Source organism: Thunnus albacares, chromosome 4 (genome assembly GCF_914725855.1).
Source record: "Thunnus albacares chromosome 4, fThuAlb1.1, whole genome shotgun sequence".
Classification (NCBI taxonomy): Eukaryota; Metazoa; Chordata; class Actinopteri; order Scombriformes; family Scombridae; genus Thunnus; species Thunnus albacares.
In genome coordinates this window covers 21,551,093-21,573,435 of record NC_058109.1, presented here as the reverse complement: position 1 = coordinate 21,573,435, position 22,343 = coordinate 21,551,093, and the positions used below count along the sequence as shown (strand labels likewise).

The 22,343-nt window shown below is 40.6% G+C and overlaps 2 protein-coding genes across 3 annotated transcripts in view; both read left to right on the top strand.

The window, feature by feature from the left end:
- LOC122980254 (zinc finger protein 385A-like) overlaps nt 1-15,143 on the top strand; it is a 30,797-nt gene extending 15,654 nt beyond the window's left edge. For both annotated transcript variants that reach the window (XM_044348068.1, XM_044348069.1), the window contains exons 2-8: nt 210-358; nt 5,396-5,506; nt 12,981-13,155; nt 13,674-13,994; nt 14,338-14,525; nt 14,615-14,701; nt 14,810-15,143. In XM_044348068.1, the coding sequence (XP_044204003.1) occupies nt 210-358; nt 5,396-5,506; nt 12,981-13,155; nt 13,674-13,994; nt 14,338-14,525; nt 14,615-14,701; nt 14,810-15,037 (1,259 nt within the window). In that variant the 3' untranslated portion in view covers nt 15,038-15,143. The remainder of the gene's footprint in view (nt 1-209; nt 359-5,395; nt 5,507-12,980; nt 13,156-13,673; nt 13,995-14,337; nt 14,526-14,614; nt 14,702-14,809) is intronic.
- Nucleotides 15,144-16,521: 1,378 nt separating this feature from the next.
- On the top strand, nt 16,522-21,175 carry gpr84 (G protein-coupled receptor 84). Its single transcript, XM_044348070.1, has 2 exons — nt 16,522-18,149; nt 18,854-21,175. The coding sequence occupies exon 2, from the start codon at nt 18,855-18,857 to the stop codon at nt 20,088-20,090; it is 1,236 nt and encodes a 411-aa protein (XP_044204005.1). The 5' UTR covers nt 16,522-18,149; nt 18,854; the 3' UTR covers nt 20,091-21,175.
- The last annotated feature ends 1,168 nt before the right edge of the window (nt 21,176-22,343 follow it).

The following is a 22,343-nucleotide window of genomic DNA, read 5'->3' as shown; positions in this document are numbered from 1 at the left end:
TCAAGTTTAGGTATTTTCAACAGTACATAATTGTGGTACTTATTGGTATCTTGTCACTAACACATCCTGTGCAACTATTTCACTTTGTGACTTTCTCAACATTATCCTCTGAAAGAGCAAAATTTGATATAGGTGTATTATTTATGGGGTTTTATGCATTTTCTCCCATTTTTTAATCTCCAATTTCCCTGTTTGTACATCTACCACAGGAAGTGTAAACCGACCGGGGCCGGTCCCTGCCTTCCTCAGGAGCCCGTCTGTCATCCCACCACCCCCTCTGGACATGAAACCCTTCCTCCAATTCCCGCTGGAGTCGCCTCACCCAGCTACCATCGGCCTCTTCCACAACTTTAATACAGTGAGTGCTCACAGGCAAGCCTGCATACAAGCGTGCACGCACATGTGTGCACACAAACAGTGTCTGGGATTTGTTATCGTCTTGTTTGACTTAATGGAAGACAGAGTTGGTATACAGTTGTGGTTTTGGTGTGTTGCCTCCTGAGAGACGACAAGTGATAAAGCGCTGAGGATTTATACATAATAATCCTAAATGATAAGGGGACAGCTGTTTACCTTTTATTCAGCAGAGTGAGTTTCAGCATAATTGAGAAAATGCCCAGTCGAGTGTTTTACTGCAATAAAATGAGTTACAGCTAATCAATTGTATAAGAGGCACAGGCTGTGTTCTCTACAGTCAGCATTTTCTGTGGCTCCTTCTCATTTCCAGATTGGGTTTCATGTGAAGGTCAGCGTGGTGACAAACACGGGTGCACGTGCAACACACACATGCACGCACACACATACATTATCATCCAGCTCAACTGCATGCACTCGGGCAAAATGACCCTTCCGCAAGTTCATGATTCATCCTGCTTTACTGAGGACATTGAGTGTGGCTACTAATGCTAGAGTATGTCAATCCAAATCACTCTGTGTCTGCGCCGTAAAATTTAAGCAAGTCTACAACACTGCTGAAATCTGGAAGGCTGCAGCTTGCTGTGAAAAGCTATAAAAAGCCGGACGGCCGCATTCAGCTTGCTTGTCTTCAGAGGCAGCAGAGACTGAGAGGACACAGCGAAGGGCAGAGTGAGAAAAACACTTGATTACTGTGATTCAATCACAGTTATGTTCCAGTTTAGGTAGAAATTTTTCAGGGGAATGTCCACACATCATTTCTGACAGCTCATATTAGGTCTGCCTCACCAGGTTTACAGGTAATTTCCAGACATTTTATAATCTCAGGTGCATACTGTAGGTCTCACCTCCCTGCAATGAGACGTTAGCTGCACGATGAGGCATTGTGTGGGCAGACGGATAGACTCTGACTCTGTTGATCTGTAACACTCCAGGGGAAAATCATTTTTCTGTATTGCTAAAGTTTAATGTTATTAACCTCTGTGTCAGGTTCTCAGTACAGGAAAGAAAAATTACTTTAAAGTAATGTAATTTTCATTACGTCACACCCCATTTTTGATACTATTTATTAATATTTTTTTTTAATATTTGTAATTGCCTTTCTATTAAATAATTTTCATTGTTATTGTCCATCCTTCACATACGTACACACAAGAGATTCACAGGAAACAATGCATGCATGCACTGGACGTGATGTTGAAGACAACATTCAATCATCATGTCAGATGACATTGTTGATTGTCTTCTGGCGTGATAATCAGATTGAACAGCCATTTTGTTTCACATCATTGTTATTTAGTCCGCCTGGGAGAGGACATCTAATCAGTCAGTAGTGAGTGACGTATCTCTCCATCAAAATTAACACAGCACAGCACAGATTGATTAATACACCAATTTAAGAGCCAATTTTAGTTACTTAAAGTAACTAACAGCAGCCTGTATGGCTGTGTGTTACTTTACTCTATTATCTATTACATGTTTTGTTGCCACCATTCTTTATTCCTCCTACAAAGCTCAGATGGGCATGGATGTTAAAACAGCCGTGAAAGACCAAAACACCAGATCTGAAGATTTGGAAAAAGGCTATCTGTCTTCTTTAGTGCAAGGCCCTGTTCACACCTGGCATTAATATGCGTCTTAAGTGATCTGATCACAAGTGGAGAGCTTTAAGTACATCGGTTCACACCTGGCAGTAGAATGCGTCTCCACATGCGAGTGACTATACCTGTGATCGGATCTCACTTCTCCGCTCTGTATGCAAATGAACATGTACATCATTTCCGTTTGCAAAGACCAAGTGTGTTGTTGTTTTTAGGCAGCAATTCCCTTCCTGTGCCTAGTCTGCCGGAAATTGAAAGAAGAAAATGAAGTTTGCAAAGACCTTGGCGTGCGGGTAAAATCAAAACTCCTCGGCCTAAATGGAAATCAGACAGTGTGTTTCATGTGTACTCCATCCACGAGAATCCATTTTGCCTGTTGTTGTGTCTTCTTCTTGTTTCACACTTTAATACGATGCTGTTGGTGCACAAATGAGTACATACCTCTGTGGCCCAGAACACATCCGCATACACACTGCTAAAAGAATGTGGCCATATGCGGCCCAGACCACCTCCAAATATGGTCTGGGCGTTCAGATCTCAATGCGTTCGATGAGTCACACCTGTACTTAGAGCTATCCACTTGTGATCAATCACCCAAGATGCATTTTAATGCCAGGTGTGAACAGGGCCTAAAACAACTAGACTAGACAGGATGAAAGCTCTTAGCCCACAATTGGTTTGGCTGCATTGTAAACAGATACATTGGTTGCTCTTCTTCTGTTGCATTTCTATCAGAGTCATTAATCAAGGTGTGTTTGCAGCCCCCAGTGGTCAATACACATGGCATTTAGCACTGAACTGTGGGACCTGTTTTATTAAAAGACGCTTGCCGTTACCAACAGCAATCACAGGTGTCGCTGAGTCAACCAAGACTGAAATTTTAAGGATTATAACTTCAGAAATGTGAAATAAATGCAAAAATGTGGGATAATCTAGAACCACAGAGGCCTTACACCATGTCTACACTGAAAATGTCTCAGCTGTGTTTTTCAGTCGTCCCTGTCTGACGTGTCTGACGGAACAATGTGCTTCTATGTTAATCAATACAGCTGTCTACAAAGCCCATGTATCAGCTCGCATGTCATGCGCGAGTAACTACAGTCATTGTGGTAACGGTGTTACAGTGTATTAGAGATCGGATATGTAAGAATGGAGCTGCAAATAAATACCCATAATTTATTTGTGGTGTACATTTCTGGTGAAACAAAAGCTCCACTGTTTGAGGCAGGAGAAAGTGAAAGAGGAGACAAAAAGTAGACTAATAGGTTAACAAGGTTATAACTGTAGGGACGGATGAATAACAAGAGAGCCTGATGAGAACAGGTGGTCAAAGAAGCAGAGAAAGATACATATATGATGTGAGACAGAGAGTCACCGATAAAAGACGGAAGGGTTTTTGTTGGTACACACACATCCACATGTGGAGACTAATGCGCTCAGATTCATACACACATTCACAACACACAAGCTGTCGTGCCACACTCACTGGCACTGAGACAAATGTACAAATGTAAACAAAAACAAAACTGGAGCTGTTACAGGCCTCCACGTGAAAAACACAAAACAAGAGAGAGGAGTGGAATGGAGAGACAAGAGACAGGAGCAAAAAAAAAAAAAATCAGGCTGAAGTCTATAAATATTTCCAACAATGCATTCAAACAGGGTTTAAGTTTTCAGACCAATTATACTATTTCCCCTGGTGCCTGGAGCTTGAGAGTGTAAACAGTCTCTCATTTGGCAGTGTTCGTTCACAGACAAGCAGAGATGAGAGGCTGAGTAAAACCGCAGTGTACTTTTGGCGGCTTAATGAGGGCAACACCCAGCACTGCGGTTGTTGAACCCTGCCAACGGGTCAGAGTGCTCACACGAGTCCATTTGAGTCGTCTAAAAATGAGGTAGTAAACGTTTCATAAGAGATGTGATGTGGCATATATCTGAGCTTGATCTGAGAATGAGAATGGGTTCGGTTAAGAAAAAAACATGGTCCGATCTTTTTAATATTTCTGTCCATGGCTTTGATATTTTATTCTCTGGTTTTCTCATAACTCTTTTAACATATGTCTAAATGTATTGTTTTACTGTTTACTTTTTTATTTTAAACAGTTAATTAGACTGTTCTAATTTAGTTTTTTAATTATTTTAATTAATTGTTTTAATTAATCTAATAGGATAAATGTTGGGCTGCATTTTCCATAATGTTTAATGACAGTAATTATGGATGTTTAATGACAGAATTATACTCCTGATCATTAAAAATATCTAGGGCTGCAACTAATGATTATTTTCATTGTTGATTAATCTGTTGATTATTTTCTCGATTACTTGATCAGTTATTTGGTCTCTAAAATGTCAGAAAATGGTGGAAAAAAGTCAACGTTTCCCAAAGTGAAGGACGCAAACTAAAATGTCATATTTTGTCCCAACCAACAGTCCACAACCCAAAGATATTTAGTTTATTATCAAAGAGGTCTGAAAAAAACTGAAAATATTCACATTTAAGAAGCTGGAACCAGTTAATTTTAGTTTTGAAATGACTCAAAACAATCGATTATCAAAATAGTATTATATATGTATTCAAACATATGTAAATCCATGAATGTTAGAAATCCATGCTCTTTCCCATAATTCCTAAATGTATATACCTAATCTTAAATTTATATACCTAATCAAAATTATCAACAGCATATGTATTTATAACCTCAGGTTGTCTATATTCATTTTGGCTTTAAAATTTGTTTCAAATGAAATTGTTTCAAAATTGTAATATATATATTTTTTATTTTTCATCGCACAGTTAAATGATAAATATAATTTCCCTGCAGTTGAATTCAGTTGCTTTTCCTGCTGCAAGGACCAGTCAGTGATGCTGCATGTTATCTAAAATACATCTCATCTTGACCCAAGGAAACACAGGAAATATCTATCTGCCATGTAATATTGTCGTACTCGTACCTTGTTTCAAAAAGAAGTTTTGTAGCACACAAACTAAATACAAATTTTTGGAGATGGGGATTCTGTAATTAGGCGCTTCTAATGCCAGCATGAATTAAAGCGTTTGAACGGCACCCAAGAACTGAGGCACAGACAGCAGCACCAGCTGCTACTGAGAAAACACACACCCTCCTGTCCACATCAATCACCGCTCTCACTTCAATTCACTCTTCTCCACTCTTTTTTTTTTTTTACCTCCCAGCTTTCTCCCCCTTCAGCGGCTCCCCCTGTCATTCACCTGCACTTTTTCTTTAACGCCTTTCTTTCTCATCCACATCCACCTTTCGATGGACTGCGGTTAAGAGAAACATTGCCCTCTGAGTTCCTCCTGTGTTGCTAAATCTTTGATGTGACCTCTCAGCTGCATCTTTGATGTCCTCTCTCCTCAGATGGACCCTGTCCAGAAGGCTGTGATGACGCACACCTTTGGGCCACCAATGGTGAAAACAAAGAGGCCCATCATCTCCTGCAATGTCTGTCAAATACGCTTCAACTCAGAGGTATGAAAGCTTGAACTCCTTTTATAGACATTCCTTGTGTATCTCTCTGAAGATTGTTGTGTTGTTGTTGTGTAAGAACATTAAGATCAACTAAAGAGGAGTCCTTGTATGTATAAACATACTTGGCCAATAAAGATAAAGATAATAAAGATAAAGATGATGTTTACTGTCCTCCATTTTATTTAAGTGTCTGCATTGGAGGGATTTCAGACTCAGCCAATACTCTACTAATTGATTGTTCGCTAAACTCCTCCCCCGAACAGCAATCGTCCAATCATAGCTTCGCAAACATCACAGCAGGCCTGTCAAGCTTTGGATGTCTCCATATGCCGTAGCGGTGTACATGGAGCAGTCGTAACAATGATACCTGGAAGATAACGAGTGTGTGGAGGGTGGTGAATTTTTTTCTAGCCTTTCCAAAACCAAAAACATAATAGTAAAGTGTAAAGGATAGAATAAACAGTGTGTTTACCTGCTCAAACTTTAGCTACAAATTTTAGCATATCAGGTTAACTATCTTACTACTACCTAGTAGTAACCAAGCATGTCATTAACGTAATACTAAGTTTGTAGGGTTACAGGTTACTTTAAAAAAGCCTTGTTCATGACTAGCATAAACTGTGTAGTATTTCCTCGCTGTGTGGCCATTCCTGGATGCTACTATATCAGTGTTTAGGCAAATGTTTAGCAGCTCTGTCCTGCACTTGATTGTATTTGGGGAAGTTACACTCCAGTAACCCAAGCCAAACTGGTTAGTTACCCCAGACAGCATTATATTTGCCAAACACATCAGGTAGTCTTCAGTGTTTCCCATTAATTACCTAGACTATGGCAGCCCCCCGCAGTCTAATTTGTCCCGCCACAGTTTCATAATGAACTGAAAATGTTTTTACACCTCTCATATCTTCATTCTGAAAGCCTTTATTGTTAAAAATTAAAACATTCAATTTGGAAACAAGTTTGTTAGCTAAGCAACCAAACAGGGTTATATTAGCATGAAATAACAGTCTGTAGATATTTTTCCTTAAGCTAATAATATGAGGATTAACCAGCGCTACACCACAATATTCTTAGTATTCTTTACTCTAAGGATTGTGCAGACTCTCTGAACATTTGCGTTTTATTAGAAAAATAAACTTGTCATTATAGAAATATAAAATTTATTGTCCCCCAGTCTAGGCTCCCTACTGCAAATATCAAACTTGCAGCCAGTTACTTGGGCGTAATCTTCAATAGAGATCTTCTGTTTAACAAACAAGTCACAGTCATGACTTCTTGTTCCTCTCTTGTGCTGATCTTTAGAAGGTCACACATGATTTTATACCATCACACCTAGACTGTTACAATTTGCTGCATTCAGAGTTTAAACAAAAAAACAATCTCATGCCTTCTGTTAAGACAAAACACAGCTTTTAACAAATTCAAAGAAACAAGATTGTATCACTCCTGTTCGGGCCTCTCTTCACTGGTTACCAGTCAGTTTTAGAGCTGATTTTAGGATTTTACTGATTACATGTAAAGCACCGCATATACTGGTTCCTACTGTAGTTACATAACTGACTTTCTGCTCCCGTATGAGCCAAAGTGCAGCCTCAGATGCTCAGGCAGGATTCCTCTGGCTTTTCCTAAGTCCTGGCGCAAGACTAAAGGCATCCAGGCTTTGAGTCTGGGCACCTCGGCTCTGTAACTCCGTCTGGAGATCTGAGGCTTGCAGGATCAGTAACATCTTTTAAATCACTTCTTAAAGCTTACCTCCTTAAAGTAAAGTTGTTTTGAAAGACCATATAAGTAAAGTTAGTATTATTATTCTTAAAAATCTGCCAGATAGTCGTCATTTCATCTGTCAAAATCGACAGTTGCCTGCTTTCATCTGCCTCTGAAACCAACGGCTCATTATTTAAAAAAATACTAAGAATTTGAGTAATAAATCTGCGACTGTTATTCTTGTAAACTGCGTTATGTGCCCAGTGAGAACTAAAAGCTTGACAGGCGTAGCAACAGTAACACTGGGGGAGGGGTGGGGGGATTGGCTTTTGTGAAAGGTCAGTTGGTTCAAGAGGGCATGTTAGGAAATTCATGTACTTTTAGATATTTCCTAGAGGCCGAGAACCCTACATCTGCACTCTAGACACATGAATTCATGACCTAAAAAGTTAGATGGCTGGACTCAAAGTGGGCTGGTGATTGACTGTACAGCTGGAGCAGGTGAGAACTTGGTTCACAGTTTCTCAGCTCCAATTTTAGCCCCTCCAGAGAGGAGAGTGGGGGGAGGAAGACTGAGAAAAACCTGCTTGCTTAATTTACACTGACAGTCCAATTTTCAATGTCCTTCTGCACTTTTGTATCAAAGTCTAAAGAGAATGCTGCGTCAGGAAAGCTGGACAAATAATAAAGGAAGACAGCCGGCAAATTTCAGAGTATTTGCAGGAAGCTTCCTTTTTAAGTTTGTCCAGACCCAACACAGGTAGGTGTACAGACCTTTTATTGGGCTGAACTGTGTGACTAGCTTGGACAACATATTTCAGGTGCTGATAGCAAGCCTCCGTCAACAAGAAAGATTTTTAAGTTCACTTTGGTGAGGTTTTAATGGAGGCACGGCTAACACAAACTCTTCCTCAAAGCTACCTTAAAGCTGATCAAGCATATTTTCTGCATTTCAAGTCTTGACACTATGCCAACATGAGGCAGAGAGACTAAAATAAAAGAGGCCAGAAATTATGAAACGTTAGAGGAATGATTTGAGTGTCCCCGTTAAAGAGGCAGAAGTGTAAACTGAAGCTGAAAAACAAATAGCTCATAATCTGGACATCCAAAACCCAACTACTGGATGACATGATTGATGTGTTATGAGTATAGCACTGGGCCTTTAACTGTATATGCCTGTGTGTTTGTGTGTGTGTGTGTGTGTATACCAGGTATTTTATCCAGGGTGTGGACATAAATCAGTTTACAGTCACATTGTGGGGACTAGCCTCTCTTTGGAGACAAAATTCAAGTCCCCATAATTGTAAATCATTAAATTATAGGGTGAAGACTTGATTTAAGGTTAAGGTAGGGTTAGGGTTACAGTAAGTGTCCTGGAAATGGAAACACGACTGTGTGTGTGGTGTGGGTATGTGTATGTGTGTGTGTGTGTGTTTGTATATGACCACATGCATGGAGCTGAAATATTTCGATAGTCCGAAGATGTGTTTCTTTGCAAAGAGAAATATTTCAGATTTAGATGGCCACTTTCCATGTCTTGGAGGGCTGAAAAAAAACAAACATTTTATGATCCACAGCTCACAATAACTTCTATGGTCTAAGGGAACCTAAACATTTGGGTTAAACATTTCAGCAGTGCTGCGAGTGTATCCCTATCAACTGAATTAATAAAAGGACTTTTACAGATGGAAAAAGCCCGGTGCTGTAACCTTTCTACTTAAACATAAGTAGAAATCAAACAAAAGCCTGATATACAAGCCTGGCTAAAAATATAAATACATTCCAGTGATGAAGTGCTAAATACTTGCACTCTAAATGCAGTGATGTGTAAAGGACACAGGCAGGGAGTCATCTGAAACTTGTGTAACACTGCCCTGTTCTCTCTGTGAGGGGCCGCTTAATTATATCTCCTCTACATGTTCTCACATGGTCTACATGAGCATGAGGTACAAGACTGGCAGGGGCACTTTTATTTACTACAGTATGTTCATATTTACATACTCTATGTTTTCACTGAGTATTCATGTATGAGAATATGTCCATGCATGTGAACATATGTGTGTATGGTTCGTGCCAAGCCCGCGTTATGCTGTGAGATGTCTAATACTGAGCCACCTGTTTGTCCGGCCTGCTGTTTTACTTGTGAGCCGCGGTGTGCATCTGCTCTGCTGCAGCTCTACAGCACTTTCCACAGTAACCTGAGAAAGTGGGAGCTTAAAGCACGGTGGACATTCTTTAATAATGAAGGAATACTCTGCTTACAGTACAGTTCTTGGCTTACTCAAGCTGTCTGGGTTGCGCTGCAGTTCAAAGGCAGACAAACACTCATTATTTTTCATCAAGTCCTCCTTAGGTCATGAGCTACTCAAGTATTTTAATAATACCAACATTTTCTTTCTTGTTAATGTCTGAGGGAGGCCAGTGTTAAATAGAAATTCTCAAGTGCTTAAGTGTACACAAAGTGAAAGAGGCAGATTGATTGATAGTGGTCATTGAGAAGCAGGTGCCTCTCATTGCTACTACACCGTAGCCCCTCGTAATTGTTGTAATTATAACGTTGCACTTCATTTGAGGCCACAGAGGACATATTAGCCTGCCAGTGTTCAGCTCAGCTCTGCTGCAAGGCTGACGTCACACCATGCTGCATTAGCCATCGTCACCACTGCAGTACCATACTGGACACCTCTCTCTCTTTTCCTCTGTTCAATCTCCCTCTTCTTGTCCTTTTCAAGGCTCACACCGAACCATGTTTCATTCATTACTGTTATCTGCTTGGCGAGGTTAGTTTTCTCGCCGTTCGCCTCTACAGTTTTCATGTCTCTGCTTCCCTCTCTGTGGGCTAAACTGTATCATCTGTCCCTTCTCCTTCTCTCCACCTCACCAGCTTCTTCCTACCCCCTCTTCCTGTCGCTGCTGCCTGCACCCCGTACAGTAGATTTGGCTGCTAGACCAGCTCTCTCCGCTTTCTGTGCCTTTGTCGCTTTATAGATAAAACATCAAAGCACATCCTGCTTAGAGAGAAAAGGATTTCAGGGACATTCACTTGCTCTCATTTTCTCCCTCTTAAGTCCCATCTATGCTTCCTCAGTCATCTTAATCCTTCTTTCCATAGGCTCTTTCATGGCTTCTCTCAGTCCATTTCACCTCCTATTCCGAACATCATTTATATTTTATCATTATTCACTTTTCCTCTTAACTCCAATGATCTGATCTGATGCCTTAATCTCTTTTACATCCTATTGTCTATGCTGCATCCTACCCCCAACCTACAAGGCTGTCAAGCTTTTTATGTTTGAATTGATGGCAGACCTTCATCGATTTCCTAAGACCTGACATTGAAGGTCACATGGAGAGTGAAAGTATCAAAGCTCAAGCTGAAAGAAAAGAAAACAATTGCAAGTCACCGAAAGGAAGAGGGAAATAAGCAGACAACACAAAGTGTGGACTGCAGTGAGAAGAAGAAGCATTGAATATTTGTCCATCCCTCGCTCCCTGCTGTCATTTCTTTGTGGACTTGTAGGGCTTCATCTCCTTGTCTAATTGCGGGGCTTTGGGGAGTAGTAGTCAGAAAGGTTGGGTTACACAGGCAGAGCTATATATGCCTTTCTGTCATCACCAATCAGGAGGAGGGCTATATGGGTATCTATCACTGGCAGTTAATACTTGAGGCTTACAAAGGCATCCTGGACATGTCCCAGTGGTCTCTTTGCATCAGTGAAGTATCCCACCCACCGAGCCCCCACCATGTACCTGTCACGCGCTCCCTCAGCCTTGTTATTGACATAATGAAACCTATCTAATCCCAGCAGGTCTATGCCTGTGCATACACATGCACATACAGTCACAAACACAGTCTTGTATTACTGTATTATCAGTGAGGAGCTTACAGAACTATATTTGTGCCCTAACACCTCACTCTTTCCTTTGATTTCATTTGATACTTACATGCATATCTGGACTAAGAGGATAACAATGATTTCCAAGCCCATTATCAGTAGAAATTATTTCCATAGTGGAAGATTCTGCACCTCATGGTCTACATCCAATGCAGACTTTAAGTGCTGATGCAGGAAGTAGCGTGCCCTTTGTGTAGCGAGATGGAAGCAAGTGCGTGGAGGTCAAGGTGGTAGATGGCATGTGGAGTGACAGACTTTCATGCAAGAGACCAAAGTTTGTGTCCTGTCACAGACATTTTTATTAACCATAACCACTATCTTCCCCAAACCTTAATACAATGTTCTAGTTGCCTAATCCTAACCATATTATAGTTTATTTGCCCAATCTTAAAGGTGCCATGTGGAGTTTTCTTGAAGTCAAATAAAGTTCTGGGTACATTCAATGTTACTCACCAAACATATTGTGGATATCCTTTAGGTCTAACTTGTTGAACACATTTCAAACACAAGACAATGAAAAAAAAGGTTGTAAATCATACATAGTTTGCATCCATGTTGGCTAGCTTGCAGTCCTCTTCTTCCTTGCCTTTGTTGGCACGTTACTACACTTTCTTGCGTGTTGCCATGTTAGTGTCAGTCAGCAGATTTGCATGAAACTAGCAGCAGAAATATGTTTCGCCATGCAAACAAAACGTGGACCCACTTGCGCTCCATAGCGTTACAAGTGGTCAAACCGCACCATAGTTGCCATGCATATTGTATTGTAGAAATAAAAACAGCATGACACCATAATTGTTTTTCAGAATTGTTCAATATCAAAGTTTTTTGATAAGGTTGCATATCAAGTGCAAAAGTCAAACATAAAAGTTCTCATAAATGCTTGACTAATCTTAATACGTAACTTCTCTCATTACCTTAACCTTAAGGCTGATAAACTGCAACCCAAACTCTACACCCACTATAAGGACTTACTGAAATGTCCTGTTTTTTGATCCTCTTAAGTATGATTATACAAGGACAAGCAGGCAAACACACACTAATGGACACAAACTCTTCTTGATTTGATTTTTTTCCCCCTCAGTAGCTGACTGTCAACTGTCACTAGTCACCCATAGCCCTCCAGCCCATTTCAGATAATCCCAACACTCAATAATAATCATCAGCTCAGCAGGCCAGTACGGTGATTACACTGGTAGTGAAGGAAGACGAGAATATTCTGGAGGCTAATCTTCCCTGACAGCCTCATCAGCACATCAGACCCACAAACCATCAGCTGAGCAGCCATTTACTGTAATGCACCAAAATCACAGGGTGCCAGGATATATTTCAGAATTTGTGGGTAATTGTTGGATTATCCTTGGGGATAAAAATCCAAATGTTTGTTTAGTTTAACATGTATTAACAAGACAAATTTGAAACAATGGAACGTCATTTAGTCAGTCAGGTCCTGCTGCAGTGTGACACACCTGGAAGTCACCCGACACAACCACATTCTTCCACATTGAAGACATTGAGGGTTAGCTGCGTTGTTCAAAGATATCTAATCAGTGGGAACGAGGAGCGTACTCTCTCAGTTTCCAAACTCTCATTTTCACCGACAGCGGTCAAGGAATCTAAGAGGAATTAAGACAGCACCTCTCTGGTCACAAGGACGGGTCTCAAATCTCTACACTTCTCTTAAAGTGACAGCAAAGCAGAGTGAATACAATGCTTACTGTATGATTGCATCAGTGATTAAACAAACAAGTAAATATGACGCTAACTGGCCACAGAAAAAGGCAAATGAACACATGAAATGTTCTGTTAAAAAATGTAAATAACCATCAAATCCATTATTTCTTGTAAATCTCTAGTATGTCTTGCTCTCCTTCCAGAGTCAGGCAGAGGCCCACTATAAGGGGAACCGCCACGCTCGGAGGGTGAAGGGGATCGAGACATCCAAGACGGCTCGTCTCCAAGATGGCGACAAGCAGCACCCTCCCCCTACTGCTTCCCCCTCCCTATCAGGCCCCTCGCCATCCAGCCCGGAGCCTGATCCTAATAAGCAGGGTGAGCATCACCTGTGACATATGATGTTACATACCAACACCCAGGAATCTGTCACAAAATGGCACAGATGCTCAACACAGCTGCAGTGTAAAGTGATAGGATAGAAACTAACCAGAGAGGAGTGTTGATACCCTGGTGTGTACAAAGGAATGTAGCTCAAATATGATTTTGTCAACCTGCAAATCTGATTAACAGAAAAACATGAAACATTCATTCTAACAATCTGTGTAAATTTCTCTCATGCTCCAGAGATTCAAGATTTCATCACACAGTTCAATGTTAAGCAGATCAATGGCAATAGAAAAAAAAACTATATGTAAAAAAATAATTAAAAAGTATGTTAGTCGCTAAGCCTAATATAGCTAACATGTCACCAGGGTGGCTGCCTGGCAGGTGCAGATGGACCAGCCTCATTGTTTTCACGCTTTTATATGGGGATCATCAAGGTTGAAGGGGCTATTGTATGTTTGACTTCCCACAAATTATTTACTAACCTGAAAACTTTGTGCTGTTCACAGATGACACCCAATCATGTCCCAACTCTAATGAGTCACCTTTGACCCCTAGCCGCCTCCCAACACCCACATTTAGCTCAGCAGACGCAGAGTGTCCCCTCTTGCCCTCTGTCAGCACACCTTTGCCATCCTCTCCCGTCCCCTCAGCGACCCTCAGTACACCCCCTGTGGACCTGGCAGTGGCTGGTCTTCCTGACACCCCGTCCCCAGCGCCCAGTCCCTCTTCAGGGGAGTCAGAGGAAGAAAAAGCCAAGAAGCTTCTCTACTGCTCCTTGTGCAAAGTAGCTGTTAATTCCCTCTCACAGCTGGAAGCACATAACAAAGGTAAGTCCAACACAGCTTTGTAGGAGTATTTATATTCATGAGTACAGACTGCACAATCTTGAGAAATAAAACTTATAAACAAACAACAGCATTATGCACGATGGGAAGCAATGTCAGAAAGCGTAAGGCATGGCTCCTCAGAGGGAATCCTGCACTTGTTCTGAATTTGCAGTCTGAAAAACAAAAGTAGGTACTTTACTGCCACTTAGTGGTAAAAAATGGCAGGTTAAAAATGCAATTATGCAATTGTTTTCTGCATTTTTAAACCAACATGTGCTACACTGTAACATGGCCTTGATTACAACCATTGATTATCTTTTTATTTATGTATTATTATTCCCAGGTACCAAACACAAAACAATTCTGGAGGCTCGGAGCGGACTAGGACCCATTAAAGCATACCCACGTCTGGGTCCTAAACCCAGCCCTGAGCAGGGAGGGGAGCTATCCACTGACCCCAACACTCAGGAACGCACCTTCCACTGTGAGATCTGCAACGTCAGAGTCAACTCAGAGCTGCAGCTTAAGCAAGTAAGAAAACAGACAAAAGGACCTTGAGTGAAGTCATTTCCAAGCAATGTCAATATCCAATATCTGTCCTGTCTCATTTTATGTTGCAGCATATATCAAGCCGGAGGCATCGGGATGGAGTTGCAGGGAAACCCAATCCTCTTCTCAGTCGGCACAAGAAGCGCACAGACTTTATGGTATAGACTCTTTGTCTTTACTATCTCATTATGTTGTGGAAACTCTCCTGATGCACTATGTTTAAGTTGTTTCACATCAACTTGTACTTTTTCTTGAATTTCTCAAAGGAACTTCCAAAAACTCTGGGGGCCGGACTTTTACCAAGTCCTCTGGCTGTTGCCGCAGCCATGGCAGCTGCAGCATCCTCAAATCAGCTGGCCCTGCGTCCCCCCGGCCCGACCTCCCACCCTCACCCCAGTCACCACTTCCTACAAGGAACACCCCTCAGCCTCCTGAGGCCCGCACCAGGTCCCATCCGCACCACCCACGGGCCAATCCTCTTCACTCCTTACTGATGGTGAGAGAATGAGGACGAATCAGGAAGAAGCACACTGTGAAGTGGAGGCCTGCAACCATGTGCCATCAAGAGCCAAATCGGCTAGTGTGGCTCCAGCTGGTGTTTCATTATAATGAAAACAGTAACCGTAAATACGACTCTTTATGGTGCATACTGTAGTTGCAGACCACTGCTGTTATGTTAACAGGGAGAACCAGAATTAACAGACAAATCTAAGACATTTTAAAGAGACTGTATATGTTTCCATCCTTCCCAGTTTTCCCTGCATCACTTAACTATCTGCCAATCAACAGACTGACTCTGCAGATAGTTTAAAGAGGAATAATAAACAAGCATTTCTATCAAGCATGGACTTCTTTGAACATCCTCCAATCTGCAACTGACTAAATATCTTCATCTAACATATGATCCACTGTATCTGACTCAAAACCCTACCTCTCTTATGTTTTTAATGTTCATCTCTGCATCCAAAGCATCAATGTTATCAAAAAAAAATAAAATAAAATGCCCGCTGGGTTAGATATAGTAGTTGCCTCTGATGTTAGCTGGTATCATACTGTAGCTGTCACAGTGTGTAGTGGGTCGCTCCACTGTAAAGTTCTGTTTTTGTGGCCTATAAAGAGAATAAGGTACCAACAATTTATTTTTCGTTGCTGCAGTAACTGGCAAACATTTCTCTGTACTGTATGTCTAGACTTTCACAGCTGGCCTATATGGTCACTATTTACCTCTGTGGGACAGAAACAGGAAGTCGAAGTGGAGCAGCAATTACGTTACGTCTTAAAGCAGATATTTACTGATGCACATCAACCACATTTGTGGTTTGACAAAGGCGTTGAGTTGTGATGAAGAGGTAATTGCTGACGGAGCACTATGCAGCTATGAGTGTTTGTGGTCTGTTTAGAATGAAGTAAGGTTGGAGACAGTGAAGTTAGTCAAGATATAATTGTCACCAGACAAAACGTTTCCTGTAATGCTTCCCCAGATTCTCCCAAAATGGTACATGTGCATAAAGTCTTACTAAGCACATACAATAAGTACATACAGTAAGTCTGTGGTGAAGATGACCTAAGATTCACTTAAAATGAGGATCTATTGTTTTTTTTTTAATTTGCACCTCACTGCACAAAACAGCACGGTTTCAGTGTCTTAATGGAATAGTTTCAACACTGTGAGTACAGCAGGACAATGGTTGATTTATATAGTAGCAGGTATTTGCAATATGTGCACATATAATTACACAGACCACATTTTCACCACAATCCAGTGCAAGGAGTGTGGAAACAGTGGGATGAAAGACACCAGCATTACGTTACAGAGGGAAGAGAAAAGGACCACATACACGGATGAGACATTGTATGCAAAAAAAACAACACGTGATTTTTGATAGCATTATAGGCCTGTAGTTGGATAAAAATGTTGTTTGTCTGCTCTGCCTTGTGTACTCCAACCCGACATGAACCCTGAACTATCCCAGTGAAAACTGTCATGACGGCTTGTGAAACATTAACGGGAAGCTTTAGGAAACGGAAACTGTAGCAATACTTTCAGCACTCCTGCTAACTTTTCATGTTAACTGCAATAAAAAGAAAATGTCTTCAAATGTATTAATTGTTATTTAGGAGAAGTGTATTGAAACTTTACTGTAAATGTAGATTATTAAAAAAAATGAGAAAAGGTACATGTTGGGGCTTCCTAATTGTTAAACGAAAACAAAATTATACATGAAATCATTAAACTGAGTTTATGATTGTAAGAAACGTTGATTGGTGAATTCTTTACCTTTTTCTTCTTTTATTTTCAAATGTAATGAGATGTGACATTGATAACAATAAACCACACATGCATTTGGTTGTACCAGTAGTTGAGTACTGTGATAATGTGAGTACACAGTGTATGCAAAGTGAGTAATGTGCAGAATATTTCAAGACATTTTCTGTTTTGACACATAGTATAATACGTTAGTAATAAGTGACTGTTACATAACAGATACTGTATATAAAACAGATCCATTTGGCTTTCAAACTGTTTGTGATCAGAAATGTATTTGAGTTTTTAATTTAGTTGGTAATTTAGTTAATAATTTAGAGTTTTAGTTAGTGTATTGACTACAACAAACATTAAGGAAAAAGAAAAGTCACCGTGTCTGTGGAGGCAGCGTAAACAAAGTGGATGCACATAAAACCATCTATCAACAGGAAGCCTGATGTTCAGAGGAAGAGACCACTGCAGTGAAATAACATGCTACACATGAACATGAAACCACCAACTTTAAGGTAAGGAATTGAACACCACACACACTTTTGTTTGATCAATTTTGTTTGCAAAAGCAATTACACTGAACGTGACAGAAGAGATAAAGCTGAATGCTGGGTTTGCCATTGTTTGGGTTATGAACCGCAGGTTTACCACATCAAACAATTCAAAGACGCCATCTTGGGCTCTCAGAATTTGTGATAGGCATTTTTCACAATATACAAAATGTTATAGACTAAGTGACTGATCCATTTGTTAAAAAAAGAAAAATGAATTGATAATCAAAATAATTATTAGTTGCAGTCCTAGTCTACATAGTGTCATATAGTTTCTGCTTGTTATCATTTTCTTACTCTCTGGTGGACAAACTACAGAATAGTGACACTGTTTCTAAACATCTTTGGCATTTCTGTACTTCAATTTCTTGTCATTTATAGTCTGACATATATGCAGAAACATTTCACTGCCATTGTCTTGTAATGTGTACATGACAAATAAATCTTACCTTACCAGGTCATAATAAAAACTAATAGACTAAAACATATTTCACTTGTAGAATACATGTTTTCCACATTTGGGCTGTGAAACAAGTTATGTTTATGTTTAGTTTTTAAAGTTTAGTCCATTTGAAAGATAAGAAATACGCTTATTATGTAAGAAATACGCAAGATCTCTCTCTTCCTTAATTTAGGCACGAGACGGAAAAACCGTACGTCACACAATTTCACTTAAGCAGGCACTTAAGCAACACAGAGTTTAGTCATAAATTGAAATACTGACAGGAAGCCAGACATTCAGAAAAGCAGATCAGTGCAGAGCATGACACAGCTACGCATCAGCATTTAGACACAGAGGTAAGGTGAGAAATTTTGTGGTCATTCATGAGTGATTTTTTCTAAAATAGGGGTTTTTATTTGCCTTACAAATATATTGTAAATAACAATATAGTGTTATTTATTTTAAATCCTTAGGAATATTTTTTATCATGTGTTTTTTGTTCAGTTAAATTATAACTTTATTACAGCAGTGTTTCGCTGATTGAATCATGATCTATATTCAGAATTCACCTCAGTGATTTGTTACACAGACGGAAATTCTTTTGAGATCAAACTATACACAAAACATTTTTTGTTAATTCCTTATTTATAATCATTTATAATGGCTAATGTTGAGGAATGATTTCAACTTGCTCAACAATGTATTTCAAGCTACAAGAGCCACAGCAGTTACACATACAGTTATAAATGAGAAAACAAGAAATTATCCTAAAATTATCCTAAAAAATCCTTTTAAAATGTTCTCATTAATTAAAACTGAGCTTATAAAAATATAATGAATGGGTAAAAAAAAACACTAAAGGCAACAACAGTGTCTGTCAATGAGTGAGGGTTTTGTACAAGAGGAAGTGGTGACTATGAACTAGACCTCCTGTGACTTCCCTTTTGACCTGTTTGGCCTGGTTTGGGTTTCTGTTTTACTGGAACTTTCCATGCGAACACAAAGCTAATCTACATACTATTCTAAGCTAACTTATATTCTGATTCATCTTACTTGACAGAATGCTGCTGAACCAAACAAACCAAACGGAGGACGACTTCTTCTCCTGCTACAGTCCTTCAGTTGTAGGTTACCGGTACTTCGCTGTGCTATGGGGATGTGCTGTGACCATCACTGGTACGGTGGGAAACCTGATGACCATTCTAGCCTTCGCCTTAGACCCACATCTGAGGACTCGCTTCAACGTGCTCATCGTCAACCTGGCTGTAGCTGACCTCATGTACTGTGCCATACTGCAGCCCATCTCGGTTGATTCCTATCTGCACCTCAGATGGCGGAGTGGTGAGCTCTGGTGCAGCACCTTCGGCCTGCTCCTCTTCCTCTCCAACTCTGTATCCATTATCACACTCTGTCTGGTAGCAGTGAGTCGGTATCTCCTGGTTGCAAAAAGGGCCGTGTTTGACCGTGTCTTCTCTGACCGTGGTCTTACTTTCCTCCTGATCTCAGCGTGGGCACTGGGCCTTGCCAGCTTTGGTCCACTCTGGCCTGTTTATGTATTTGTACCGCAGGTGTGCACATGCAGCTTCCACCGGACCAAGGGCCGCCCCTACTCCACCATACTGCTCTTTTTCTACTTCTTTATCGGCCTGGGCTGCGTTGGCGTATTCTACCTCCTCATTTACAGACGTGTCCTGATTGCCTCAAAGGCTCTACTCCGCTACAGGCTCAGCCGTCGATCATCCAGGAAAAAACCAGCTTCTTCTGTACAAGGGGCCGATGACAGTGGTGTAGAGAGCGGCATGGCTAACACATGTAGCTGTGAGATAAGCAGCCAGGGGGATATAACCCAAAATAAGGATGAGATCACCTGTGATAATTCCTGCCCAAAACCCCAGGACTCTGCCGAGGCTACGGATCCATCAGCAACCAACAAGCCTTCCCCTGATATCTTCCCTAAACCCCCTACAACCACACCTGCTCCCACCACGTCCCACTCAGCAACCTCAGGAGATGATGGCGAATTTAAGCGTGTGACACGCATGTGCTTTACTGTTTTCCTGTGTTTTGTGTTCTGCTTCGTCCCCTTCCTGTTGCTCAACATAGCCGATAAACGTAACCGCGCCCCCCAGGTACTGCACATGTTCTGTGCAAACCTCACCTGGCTCAACAGCTGTATCAACCCCGTGCTCTATGCTGTCATGAATCGACAGTTTCGACAGGCCTACCATGTGCTGCTCACCAGGGCTGCTGCACCCTTCACCTGCCTCTGGACCTGGTGGCCAGCTCGGAGGTCCTGAACTCCTGGAACTTAAAACTTGTCTAATCTTTCTCCTGATATAAATCCTGTATGATATTATCTTCTTTCTATTTAATAGGCAAAGGGGGACAATGTATATTAAAAAAAGCGTTATGTTTGATTTATGTTGCATTACCAACATTTCAGACTGCTCCATTTCCTTCACGATTGTCCGTTATTATATTCATAAGATGTTTTACTGTGTTTTGTTGTTGTTGTTGTTGTTGTTTGCTTTTACATTATGCATTATATATGTACAATATTATAGTAAGTGTTTATCTTATGTATGGAATAAATTTTATTTTCCTAATACATATTCCACAGTGTTTGCAACACTTCTTCAGACAGCCATTTGCAACCATTAGCCTATATGTCATCACTTTTCTACACGTCTGTTACAACATCTTACACCTCCCCAATGTTACCAAATTAGCACAGGATATTCCTGTTTAACACAACATGACTATTTCAGTAATTCAGAAACTTTTGACCCTGCTCAGTTTCTCAACTCTGTGTTGCCTCTTACCTACTGACAGTAAGTGACTAATGATAAAAGGGTTCAGATGATCTGGCCTTTAGCCTCACATGTAGGTGGACTGTGCGTGTGTATGCATGTTTGAGTGTCAAGGCATTCATTTATTGAGAAACCAACAGAGGCAAAGAAGATTCATATTCGTATGTTCACATCCTACCAACTGTTACAAGGTGTGATTTATCTTGCAAGAAGACTAAAAGTCTAGAGCCACACTAGCGACCCTGTGAAGCTGTAATGCCATCAACAACAGAGCTGCTGATCAACAACAAAGTCGCTGATTGGAGGAAAAACAAGACGTCTATTCTTAGGTCTTCTACACAAGCTATTGTTTTACTGTGGAAAGAACAAAGACACTAAAGCTAACAGCAGCATTATCTGGGTGCCACTAAAATTTGAACAAGTTCAGTCCTTTTCAACTCTGACCTTGCTGGTGACTTTTCTATTTTTAACCTGGAAGCAATGACACGGGGATGTTCCCAGAACAACACAACACAATACCACCTTAAAATCATACCACGACACTGGAGCTGCAACAATTAATTGATTATTTGCCAACTATTAAATTTATTGCCAACTATTTTGATAATCAATGAATTGTTTTGAGTAATTTTTTTTTTTTAAAAAAAGCCCAAATTCTCTGATTCAAGCTTCTCAAATGTGAATATATTTTCTGATTCTTTAGTCTTTTATGAAAGTAAACTAAATATATTTGGGTTGTCATCTTGGGCTTTGGGAAACAGTGATCAACATTTTTCAACCATTTTCTGACATTTTATGGGACCAAACAACAAAATAATAGACAGATTACTCAATGAGAAAAATAATCGTTAGTTGCAGCCCTACACAATATAAAATGTTAGCAGTCTGACAGGGCAACCAGATTTGTGAACAGGACGATAGTAAAAAGGACGTTTTCCTCCTACCTGGCACATGTTGGTGACAAAGACCTTATCTTCACCTTGGCTCTGCACAGTGCTCCGAGCCGTACCGAGCTGTGAGAACAGTTCAGGAGAAGAGGACATTACACACAAATCACTTTGCTGATTCAAATCATTTCGTTCAGATCAGTTCAAAGATTTGTAGTAACTATCTTCTTGGACCTTCCTAAGCTTAGCAGTCACATTACCGTTCAAATGCACTTCGGTATGAACAACAGCACTATAAGTGAAAGCATCATTGTTCATCTGGTGTGATATTTGCTGACCTGCTGTCTTCAGGTCAGCAGTTCATTCATTCTGTTGTTTGCCCAAACTGTCACTTTCAGTTCAGTACAAAACTTGCCTATACAAGCACTGCACATAAATTTAATAGCTCAGCAGTCTGTTACTTATGACAGACTTATGAGATTATGGTTGTTTCTGTCTTTTAATATGCTTTAGCAAGAAGGTAGCTGGTGAGGGAAGCTCCGCTGCTAAAAGCTACTGAGAGAGAGAGAGAGACATATAGATTTGTTCGTACTTGTACTGAATACCTCTTTTACAGACCCTTCAATTAGTAGAGCAATGTAAAGTGGCCCAAGGTATGGCTATTTTGTTACCTAAATTGAAAGAGTTTGTCCCCTGTACTGTGGCTGTCTTACGACATCTTGGAGTGTCCTCATGCCCAGGGGATAAGGTGCCAACATTAGCCACAGTGCCCGCGGTTCCCATCCACCCAGGGACCTGTACAGAAAATCTCAGTCCTGCATGAAAAATCCTACTTAAGTAAAAGTACAAAAGT

Coding starts and splice junctions, on each gene's coding strand:
- gpr84 (XM_044348070.1), top strand. CDS start 18,855: ATGCTGCTGAACCAAACAAACCAAACGGAGGACGACTTCTTCTCCTGC.